Genomic DNA, 12,294 nt, shown 5'->3' on the forward strand with positions numbered 1-12,294 from the left:
AATAAATGTCATTTAATTATATGAGAGTGATAGAACTTACAGTACAAACTAGAGTGTTATAGTCAATGTGTTTTTTAACTCTTTAAATGTATTAACTCTTTGTAATACAAGAGTGAATGACTAGTTTTTTGTATTACAGCAGTTCATTTCACAGATATATTCTATTACGTTTGTTGTCTTTATGCATGATTTGGGTTTTGTATCAATAAATTGTACCTCTGCTTTTGATTCAATTCAGATCAGGAGAAGAGTTCTTCATTTCTCAACAAGTTATAACAGTTCTTCCCCATCACATGGAATTCTACTTACTGTGAACGCTAAAGACTCAATCAGTCCAGCTATATCTAATTCTGCCATAGTTTTCAATTATCAGGTGCTTTCTTCACTGAGCCAGCTCACACAGCATCATGGGATCTCCCCTAATTTAAGAATTAACACCAAAGAGATATTAGGAGAACAAGGCACTCGAAACAATGAGGTGTTTTAGTGATTTATTGTTTTCCAGGATTTTTCCAAAGACATTTGTGTCTAAAACCCTTTTGGTTGAGAAATGACTACCTGGCCAAGTTAAGGAAGCAGAAGTGACATTAAGAAGCAGAAGGAATTAAAGGGTGGGCACAGGACCATTGTGTTGTCAGGAGGTTAATGGATATCATAGGCAGTGAGGTTGAATTTCCCAATAATAAAGATAGTGGTTATTGATGGCAGATGCAGACGGTCACGAAATTCCACCTTCAGATTGTGAGGACCCTCCACCACAAACATATCTTTCTTCACTCTCACTTTTAACTAAAGAGAGAAAGAAAAAAAGGAATCAGTCAGCAGCTCATTACGAAGGAAATTATTTGCTTAAAAATAAATAAAGTGATAAATAGTTGAAGGCCAAATAACTAAAACTTGAAATGTACAGAAATAAAATAAGGAATTCTAAACTGTATACAGAAATAAAAGTGAACAGATAATCTGAACTTTAGTTCTAAGTTAAACAGCGCTCTCTCAGTATTTAAAATTATATGTATGATTTTATAGTAGATTACTGTGCCTGCTGGAATGAAACATCGGTACGACGTTGAACCCAGATCTATTAACAATGTGCCTATTGCATTACATTTTCTGATGAGGGTAAAGATAATTTATCAGTTCCCAACTAAACTCCTTGCAGTGAAATGTTGCAAAATTTATTATTTTAGTACCTGTATTAGTATTCTAAGTGGTGTCATTTTCAAAATCCTTTTGTTTATGTTCACTGTGTGAATATAAATATAAATGCAGTAAAAAGCAGTGCCTTTTCAATACATCATACGATGTTTCATTCCATGTATTTTTCCATACAATTTGCAAAACCTGTGCATTCTTTTTACATCACACCAAGCACCTTTTGTGTTATTTTGCTTCACTTCTGCTTTTGTCGTGAGATACCACGACTAGACTAGAAATTGTGCCGCAACAGACCTGTCTAAGGTTAATCCAGCCTCATGCCAACAGGCCAACATGCAATTTAAGGAGTTGTATTTGAAATATAAAGGATATCCCATGCAAGGCAGCATGGTGGTGTAGTGGTTATCATTTCTGCCTCACAGTGCTGGGGCCCTGGGTTTCTTCCCAGAGTCCCACTAGTAGGGTTCAAGGAAAATTGGCCCTGTTGTGAGTACAGGTCTGTGTTTGTTTCGGTGTGTTCCCTGTGATGGACTTGCATCCCATCCAAGGTGTATTCTGTCTCGCACCCATTGCTTGCCATAATAGGCTCAAGCTCCTTGCGACCCTGAATTGGATGAAGTGGTTAGAAAATGGGTGAATGGATATCTCATGCCTTAATTAAAATGCATGTGTAATAGAAGAATCCATTTGCATAACTCAACAACGTATTTTTTTTTACTTTGTAACACAAATTGCAATGGAAACTTAAAACTCACTGAACTCAACAGGTGCAGCTGTACAGTATGTATACTGATGGAAATAGAAACACAACATTTTCTGGAATGAGAATACTAGTTATAGCTTACTGTATGTACTTTCACAAAAAGGACTCAATTTGTTTTAAGCCCTCTGACCAGCAATACAGCTTGTGCAGTGAGGCATTGCAACTTGCCAGTCACACGAAAGCTCGTTAGGTGCACTTTTACCCAACGAGCTGTAACAATGCCTGATCAAGACATCTTTAAAAAGGTTTTAATTCAAAGCTTACTGTAGGTCACTGCAAGAAAAAGGCCACACTTAGTCAGTTTTCTGTGCATTCCATAATGCCTCGAATGTCACCAGAAACAAGGGAAAGGGCCATTGGCATGCTGCAGGCAGGCATGTCATGTGCCGGCGTTGCCAGCCACTATGGAGTAAGCCGCCCCAATGTGTCCCAACTGCAGAGAAGGTGTCAACTTAGAGCAAGGCCAGAGGCACTTTTCTCACACCTCCTAGATGTCACACACGACTGGTTTGGGCCAGACAGAGGCTGCCATGAACTCATCAGCAATGGCATCAGGTCCTCTTCATGGATGAGTCACTCTTTAGCCTGTTCCACACAGACAGTAGGGCCAGAGTGTGGAAGAGGGGAATTGCTGCGTTTCTTTTTTCCATGAGTATATTTATGGATAATGCCTTTTCTATATGAAGACCCCTACTTTCAAAGAAATCGGAGAAAAAGTGCAATAAATCTTTCAATGTATATTTAATGTTGGCTCTAAACAGCCTAAACTGAACTATATTGTATTTTTTAGGTGGATTCAGATTCCATTGATGGAAGTAAATTCCATACTAATTGCTATTCTGGTACTTGAAGAAAGTATTTATTGTAGCCCACATTGCAATATTCCTTTCTTCACCTTTCTAATTTCCTTTTTTAACTATGCTTTGTTGTAACCTTTTCTTTGAGTGGTTTCTTTAAGTCTCTGCTTGTTAAATTATATTAAGACAAGAAAAGGTTTAATTTAAAAAATCATAAACCATAAATCAGAAAATTCTGGACACATTTACTCAGACCCTACAAAAACATCTCCATTGTACGTAGATGAAGTATACCAAATAATATTCTTTTAGAAACAGATATAAACTAAACCTTTGAATTTGCACTACTGCACAACTAATATATGCATTAATTGTGCTTAATAAACATTTTAGAATCTCGTGTTACAATACACTAAATTTAAGAAGGTTATTTTTTTTCAGGCAACCTACATACTTATAGCACATTTGCTCGGGTAGGATGGCCACATCTGGGCCTGTCACCACCTGTCTATAGAGACAGGGTGATATCAAAGCGGGCTTGCCTGGGTTAGAGGAGAGAGGAGGGAAACACCTCAAACATGGGCTTCACTGACTTCAGTGAGATAAAGAGAGACACTGGTGATAAGAGAACCTGACTTATAGTATCTCTATCTCTTACCGCTGTGACAGTTCCTTTCTTGAAAGGGAAGGCCTTTTCAATCTGCTCTGCTTGCCAGCTCCCCTTGGACATTGAATTGACGACAATTACACCACCATCGTCTTGGAAACGGGGATTGAAGTGCAGTGCAATGTTCTCTGAATCACTCCCCAGGTTAACACTGAATCTGAGGATAAAATTAGTGCAGATCAATAACATTGTATCTGTCAGTATATTACTCCCTATTCCCAATTCCTAAGATACGTCTTCACTTTCCCTCCTCTTTCACTATAGCTCTGCCTTTAAGCCTCTTCAGTATTCAATAACTGATGATCTCTAGGTGTGAAAAACTGTTAATATCTTACTGAAATTTAGTAACAATCCTTAAGCTGCCATTTAATATTGCTCGGCAGGACTGGGGAAATCACTGAGTTTTATACCCAGAACTGAAAGAAACAGGATGGCAAGAATTTTAATAGAAAGTTACTAATGTGAGTTTCAGGCTGCATTTTAACTTTTATTATGATTATTAAGGGTACAGCAGTGATCTAATCTAATTCTCTCAGTGCAGGATTGGTGTCATTATACACTATTTAATATAAAATAGAATCAGCAGTTACTTAATGTTATATCCACCCATTTTTGTATTCACTAATTTTAAAAAAGTGTGTTTTCAGGCAAGCACCTTCACTAGTTGAGACACTTGAGAGTTGCTTTCAGGATATTCTTAAAAAGGAACTAAAGGTGTTTTATGAATGTGTGCAATCTGCACGCTGTTGTGAAGTATCAGAGATATCCCTTTCTCCCTCAGAGCTCTAGGTACTTAATTAAACAAACATGAATCAGTAACATACGTGTCAGCATCTGGAGGTATCTTCCCCTCAATTCTGATGACGGTGCCTTCTTTAACGACTGCATTTGTCACCGAAAACACCTGTCGAGATATCACACACAGCAAGTGGTCTACATCAAGATTTTAAGTCTGTGTAATTATTCATCCTTCTAATGCACATTTGTATATACAGTATGAAGAATGAGCTTTAAACATAGGCAATTTTTGCATGAAAAGTAATGATGGAATTATTGTTTTCAGTTTATTCATTTTCACTTCATCTATTTTCCTTTTGTTTGTAATACCGAAACTTTTTTGTGACTTGGGCTTCAAGGCTGCCCTAATTGTATAATTAATCTTATAAAATGTAAAGTATCCTAAAGGGTTATGTTCAAATTTTTACCCCAAATGAGACCCTGTGTTTTTTTAACCAGATATACAAGATAGAAAATCAAATATTTTTTAAATTAGACATAAACTTATCTAGCTATTCTGTTATCCCCCAGCATTATAAAATGTGTACAAGACAAATTGATTCCTTTGAAGAAGAACATAATAAAAGAAGCAAATGAGAGGAGATCATTCAGCCTATCTTGGTCACTTAGTAAATTAATTACTTAACTGAACTAAAACTTCATCTAACTATTTCTTAAACTTGCCCAGAGTTTTGGTCTCAACAATTGCATTGGGAATCCTATTCCAGACAATCATAACTCTCAGTGTAAAGAAGAACAGTGAAGCATACACAGCTATCTAAATGATTTTGTCTCTCAGTAACTTTTATTTTTCACTACTATTTTTGCATCATCTACAAATTTACCTGGTTTACTAATTTAATCTACATAATTATAGATCATTGCACACCTATACCCAAACTGAAGTTGAACCCCAGAAGTTGAATCCAGGCTAGCTGCATGTTTCTGCAATAACAGAAATATTTTCATGCCCATGTGAGGAAATGGTCACAGCTGAATCAGTAAATCAGCACAGAGTTACTGCCCTTTTTTAAACTCTTTGAAATATTGGAATAACACAAGCACTTTTTCTCTACATGATGAAATATTAGTAGAAGAATATATATGTATAAAATATATATAATTGTATATAAATATATATAAATTTTAACTATACACAGTGACTACAATGTTGAAGTAACCATTAAATGTCATGTTCAGACACATTTGTGAAATTCTGTATTTTAAAGAACCCTGGTTTTATTTAGCAGGGACACATATATTTGAACGCCAATCTCAAAGAGTTTTACAGTATTAGGGATTGATCAGGCAGTAAAGAACTGTCGTTTATTATTAAACAGATGTACTATAAAAATTTTAAATATTGCTCATCTTACCGACATTTTGCTGTAATGGATTAAAAAGGCGACTAAGCAGGAATCCTCTAGTGGAGAAAGAGAGATTTGGTGATTATTCATATAACAATAATAAGGCGAAACATACAGGATTTACAGACGCTTATTTGTGCAAATTAAAAAGTCTATCTTTACTGTGGTAAATCAAGTTAACATTGCATTAACTCAGGAAGCCAGAAATAAAAATAAATTGTATTTTATGTAGCCCTTTAAAAGTGGATTCTCAAAGAGCTTTAGAGAATGACAACAACAAAAAAAACAACATTGTTAGAAATAGGGGGTTACGAAAATAGTGATATCAATATTCATAAGCCCCAACTTGTAAGTGATTTCTCCAGAATATACCCGAGTGGTTAGTATAAGTAGAGGCAGGAGAATTCTTGGTTCTCTGGCACATCTTTGGTGAAAAGAGTAATACATTGGGCACACTTAGTTAAACAGATGTTCATTAACAATATCAATACAAGCACTACACTACACACTACATCAACAGATAACAAACACGGTACTATATTTATACTGTAGTACATGCAGACAAGGCATTACAGAGGCCTAACATCATAATCACCTAGAAAACCCCAGACTGCTACTGAGTATTAAACTCTTAAATAATACCCACAGAGGCCAAAATAAATGATAAGCTGCCTTCTAAATAATAATAATGGACACTCCACTCAAAACACTTCACAGACCAATGGGAAATTTGACCAAGATGCCAGTGTCATGCTCGTAAACCCCTCCTCTTAAGGACGCTCCATCCCTTCCTTGTATTGTACTGATCTCCTACACCTGCCTCCGGTTCTAACCCACCGTGCTATATAAGCCAGAGTTCCTGCCAACCTAGGTTCAGCTTTGGAATATGGATGCCCGGAAGCCCGCCTATCAGCGAGTCCAGGAGCGACTCTACGGCACAGTCTTCATCATGGCGTCCTGACCTTCTGGATTAGGGAACGTGTGGTCCCGTGACCCCCCTTTTATTTCCCCGACCCTGCGCCGGATCCCGCTCAGGCTTTTAACTCTGTTTGTCTGTGTCTGGATGGATTTCCCAATTATGGACTTTGGAACATTCATGGAATTCGCTTTGACTCCCTTGGACTGTTTGCCTCAGACACACAAACAACCCCCTATTGTTCCAAATCAGACTCCAGCCTTTTCCAATTCCTGCAAACGCTGTTGCATTAACTAATTAACCAATCAGACCTTTCCTTCATCACCGCACCCACTACATCCCAGAATGCTTAAGCCCTCAACACCTTCACCTCAACGCTCAGTATTGGTTTTTCACCAAGTGGAGCTCCTCATCTCTGTTCCGAGATTAATTGGCTTCTGAACCTCTGGCTTCCTGACCAGCGCACCTGTCTTTGACCACGACTCTTGAACTGCGATTCGGATTTTTGTTTCTAACTCCCCTTGCTTTCTTGAGATCTATTAGTCACCACATAGGGTCCTATTATTCATCTGGTTAAGTGCCATAACGGTACTGGCCAGTGTGATATGGCAAGAGCATATATAATAAATATACTGAGCAGGTTGCACACTATAAAAACAGTTAAACCGTTAACTTATTAACAGTTAAATAAGTTTCTTATTTTGTACATTTTTTTGCTTCTGAATTTTCATAAAGAGTTAAGAAATGGTTTTGTAATACAGTAAGTACATGTCTATCTGCAAGAGAGAAATGCTCTCACAGTCCTACCATCATTTAGCCTTATTGAGTAACCAGTTCCTCCAAGGGACAGATGTCCTGGGGCGGGCAATTGACATCCCACTGGCCATTTAAACCAGTTTTCAGACAATAAAGCCTGGATGACCAGAGAAAACACAACATGTGGCCACTGTAATTTAAGACAGATAGAGTCTGGGTGGTACTATGTGCTGCTATTTGGTAACTATCATTACCAAATAGACAATGGAGAGATATTACCAAAATGTTGGATCCAGGATGAGTAAAATGTTAGGTTTATTTAAACATATGGTGACGTGGAGTGACGAAAAGCTTTGTTGAAAAGAAATTCTAAGGTTAACCCTGAAGCAGAATCACAATTAGTGTTAAAGAAAGGTTTTGTCATGCTTTTGCATTAACAAGAATCCTCATATAGGATAAATATTTTTCAGCTTTTACTACTCATCAGACACTATTTACTGTAGTAGGCACTCAATAACTTGCTAAAAGATGTGCTACTTATATTTGATTTTCCTCTAGAAAAATGACTATGATAGGGCATCACATGTTGCAGGCAGCTGGCCAGTACTGTAAGGTCCTTTAGAAGAAGATAAATCAAGAATTGTGTTTGGCTTAGCAGGTAAACCGTTTCATGCTCAGATTAAGGAAGGAGATGGTCTGCTAAAAAGCATTAATTTCCAGAACTCTTGAAGTCAGTATGATGGCAGTTGAGGACTGTCAATACTTCTTTGGGCAAGCCATACACAACTACTGTAAAAGAAAGTTTGGAAGGATTTCAAACTATAAGCTGTCACACTCTTCACTAAACTCTTCAAGAATAGCATTGAATTTGATCATTGCGAGAATGTCACTATTCTGTCTTCTATCTTTTAGTCTCTCTTTTCACTTCAGTATAATGATCCTCTTCATCACAATGTTAAAAAATATTGAGATAAAAAAGAAAAAAACTGACAATGAATTAAAGTTGTGAAAATGAAAGCCTGTTTATTTAAGACTTCTGCAATTTCAAGGGGTAACAGTCACTATAGCACATGCTTTTGACTGTATCCCATCTGGTGCACTTTACAACAGTCTACAGAAAGATATGAAAATGTGGGCAATTCAATACAAGACCCATGCAAATTACTATCAGTGTAATTTTTCAGAACATAGCAGGTATTACAGTACAGGTAAATAAAAGTAACTCACTATCTTAATATTAAGAATTAATACAGCATTCTTTCTACAATATATTGCTGCCAAAGGTGTTTCTGCCAAAGTATTAGCTCATGAATTCTGTTGTGAATACTTTTGCAATCAGTATACAGTATGTTAGTTTTGGATATTTTTTTGCAGTTTTTGCTGACATATTCTCTTATATAAAACATAATCACTTTTAAAAAAGTAGTATACAGTAGATGCAATGTTCATGCAAAGTACCATCATCATCATTTTTATCACTTTATTAAAATGTAGATACTATGGGTAAATAAAAGTAAATCACTACTATGAATATAACTAAAATAATTAGCTTTTACATACAGTAGCAACTAGCAATTTACTATGGAATACAGGTCTCTGCATCATGTTTAATTCACAGTACACCTGTCTCCTTTGTTGGATTGCTGTATTATACAATATCTCGATATGATGTACCATGAAAGGCACCAAATCAAATAAATATTATTATGTTTACCTCAATGAACCAGGACACTTAAACTGTCAGATGCTTATTGTTAAGAACTTCTGCAATATATGGAATTTTCTGGTGTCACATAATAATATAACCAGAATTATGATTTGTTTATATAGTCATTTTAAATAATGTCTAATCTCTTTATTTTATTTTAAAAAGATCACCATCAAAATATAATAATATAATACACTTGAAGACTTGAATATAGTTTAATCATTCTGTCTTTCCTTACATCGTCAAACCAAAACCCAGCAGGACACCAGGCAGGAAGTCTAACAACCAAGTCCCCCCAGTGAAAAGGCAGCAGTCACCTCAAGGATCAGGCCCCCACACGAGTCAATTGCAATTGAGAGGTTACTTGCTATAATTAACATTAATGCTTTTACCTATGAGAAGAATCACTCACAGTTCTGAGCTCCTGAAAGCTTCTTCCAAATGTGGTTCCAGGTCCCTCAAGTGGTTGTTCAGGTACTTCTGTTTCTACATTATTTATACAGTGCTGGAACTCTGGATCCCAATACTTTTTCTACCTTTTTTGGTAACATCTGTGATTATTGGCTGAACTTTGTGTTTCCAGCCCCACCCAATTTCTTCATGCCACAACCTCTCCTGTCATCCCTTAATTTCTCTTGTAAAGCAGTTGTGACTAATATATTATTTAATTACAAGGGGAACTGGTTAACAGTACATTATCTTAATGTAGTTCAGGTGGGTAGCTGCGTCAGCATGCGAAAGCTGCAAAGGGACATGCTGAACATTCCATGCAGAAAAGAGAAGAAGAAAACACAACGTTTCGGTTGTGGAGCCTTCTTCGAGTGTGTACATCATCTTAATGTACAACTTCTGATGGGCAGAATGAAAGAACATACGAAATGATACAAATGGGAGACGGAAATTCATTCCATCTATCCATTTGGTAGATAACTGATCTCATCCCGCTGTTTTTTGAAGGAATCCAGAATACCAGTTTCAACAACATGGCTTAATAGCTTATTCCATCCTCCCATAAATTCTAGGATAAAGAAGTGTCTCCTGTTTTTAGTTATAAATATACTTCCCTCTAGAAATCTGTTGGGTTGACTATGTCAATGCCTTTGAGGATTTTGAATATTTGTATCAAACAGCACTGTAATTTTGCCTGTTCAAGACAAAAAACATTCATTTACTTCAGCCTGTCAGTGTAGGATTTTCCCTTAAACTGTTTAGTTAACTGGTTTTCTCCTCTGGACTCATTCCAGAGCAGCAATAAAATTTCTATAATACAGTGACCAATAGTCTACAGAATTTTCTGTGAGGCCATTGAAGTGTGTTATACAATTGTACCATGCCATTCTTGATATCAATTCTGTGCTTTCAATTACAATATACTGTATATCTTAACATATCATTTACTTTCCCATATTGTCTGAAATATGTAAGTAACTTGTCACCATACCGTAAATATCTCAGTTTTTGAATAGGTAGCCTCTTCTCAGTGCTTCCCATTGTCACGCCCTCTGCAGCCAGAGGGCGCTCCTTCTCTGTCCTGTCCCTAGTTTCCGGTCTGCTGTCCTTCCTGTCCCTCTCTTTCCCTTGGGCTATATATTTCCGGGTCTTGCACTCTGTCCTCGCTCAGCATTGACGTTCGGATGTCCTGAGACCCGCCTAGCACCAGGGCGCCCCACGTCCGCTCCCTGAGGGCATAGGTTTCTATACGGCATTCCTGAACTCTTTGCACTTTGACTTTTTCCCGTCTCGCCGCTACCCATATGGGTCTTTTTCCGCTCTCCTGCTCCCCACGGTTAGTCCCTTTGGACGTCCGTGACACCCATTGTGTATTTATAGTTTACATTTTACCAACTTAATGCAAAAACCTGCACATTAAAAGTAATCTACCAGCTGTTTGCCCAGTCTTGAATTTTCTCTAAATCTATTTGATTTCCATTTGCTACTTCTACAGTGTTTGCTCATCATCCTAATATGATATTAACTGAAAACTTTAACAGTTTAACTCTGGACCTTTGATCATTCATATAAATTAAAAAGTTCAGTTTTCCTTGTATGGATCCCTAATACTGATTGTGGTACACCACTAATTACTTCACACCAATCAGTATTCACTCCTTATGTGCAATCTCTACTTTCCTTAACTCTATGTACAGTAAGCTAATGTACAGGTAATTTAAATCCTGTTACATCTTCTGAAATCTGGTATTATGAAAATACAGTATACAAAGCACTTCTACTTTTGCAATAAGCTGGCAAAGATCATTGTTTGACATTATTTGGTGGCAAGGGTATAATACTTATAATTATTGGGTACATTTCTTGAGAGGTTCTTAGTACAGTATTAATAATAGTGTGTCATAAATAATACTTGAATACTACAATTCTCAAGAGTAGGTCTTGCAGAATAGATGTCTAAAGAGAAAACTGAGACAAACTCTGAAAAAATAAAAATTGACCACAGCCTGGAGGGGGAGAGTGTCACAGACCAGGGAAAGCAGGAGTCCCAGAGACATGTGCCAGCATGACAGAAATAAACACAGACCAGTCTGGCTGAGTTGTATTCAAACAGGCCAAAGATACTTTCTACCCCTGATTCATCGGCAGGATTCCTGCCCTCGCATGGATACTCTCACGCATTAAATTTATAATACTGTGACAAGATGAGAAATCAACTTTAAATAACCATTTCCTTCACTCAAAGAGTATTGAATATTCTGGAACAGACTTCCCTAATGGCACTTTTAAGATATGCTGCCAGGTGGCCAATACCAGAATTCTGGGAAATTTTAGGACACGTCTGGACAAAATATGAATCTAATTTAGCTTCTAAGAGTGCAAGATGGTACAAATGGTCTCATTTCATTTGTGTCTGTCCTTATGTCACTTAATATAAATTAGTACTGTCGTTTGTTTGCTTTTTGTGTCCTAATTAAATGTAAATGTCCTGAAAATGTTTGTATAAAACCTGTGATGTCCTATTGTGCCTGTTCTGCTACTCTTTCTATTAAAGCATTTGACAGTACTAGTGTCAACTTGTCATGCCTAAAGATCTACTTTTGAATTTGAATATTTAGGTTTAAGGCATGGTTATTTAAATATCTAAGAAACAGATTAAAAACAAATGGGCCTCTTTAGTGCATGTGTTTTATCCTTGAGTAGACGGCAGTGTTTGGATTCACTTTGTTAAGTCAGCACTGACAGTACTGTTGAGTCAGAATTGTAATGTTACAGGACGTAAAAAAAATAATTTTAATGGTCACAGAGATGCTGAAATGATCTTTTAAGAGCTTTAAGGAAGAAATTTTACAAGATATTGGAAAATGTATTTTTACTCATTGTCATTTGAAAAATACTCATTATTCAACAGATAATCCAAAAATCTGCAATATAC

At 36.8% G+C, this 12,294-nt stretch overlaps 1 protein-coding gene across 2 annotated transcripts; it reads right to left on the reverse strand.

Moving 5' to 3' along the window:
* Window positions 1-477: 477 nt before the first annotated feature.
* Window positions 478-9,455, reverse strand: LOC148652160 (galectin-1-like). Of its 2 annotated transcripts, none has more exons than XM_088598829.1 (5): window positions 9,302-9,455; window positions 5,539-5,585; window positions 4,210-4,289; window positions 3,377-3,542; window positions 478-789 (listed from the first exon to the last, which is right to left on the reverse strand). In XM_088598829.1, exons 2-5 carry the CDS (start codon window positions 5,542-5,544, stop codon window positions 643-645), a joined length of 399 nt encoding a protein of 132 aa, XP_088454955.1. In that variant the 5' UTR covers window positions 5,545-5,585; window positions 9,302-9,455; the 3' UTR covers window positions 478-642. The 2 variants fall into 2 exon arrangements, with proteins under 2 accessions (XP_088454955.1, XP_088454956.1); XM_088598830.1 differs by having other exon boundaries at window positions 5,539-5,583; window positions 9,322-9,386.
* Window positions 9,456-12,294: the final 2,839 nt, after the last annotated feature.

This window comes from Lepisosteus platostomus, chromosome 11 (assembly GCF_059453375.1).
Source record: "Lepisosteus platostomus isolate fLepPlt1 chromosome 11, fLepPlt1.hap1, whole genome shotgun sequence".
Taxonomy (NCBI): domain Eukaryota; kingdom Metazoa; phylum Chordata; class Actinopteri; order Semionotiformes; family Lepisosteidae; genus Lepisosteus; species Lepisosteus platostomus.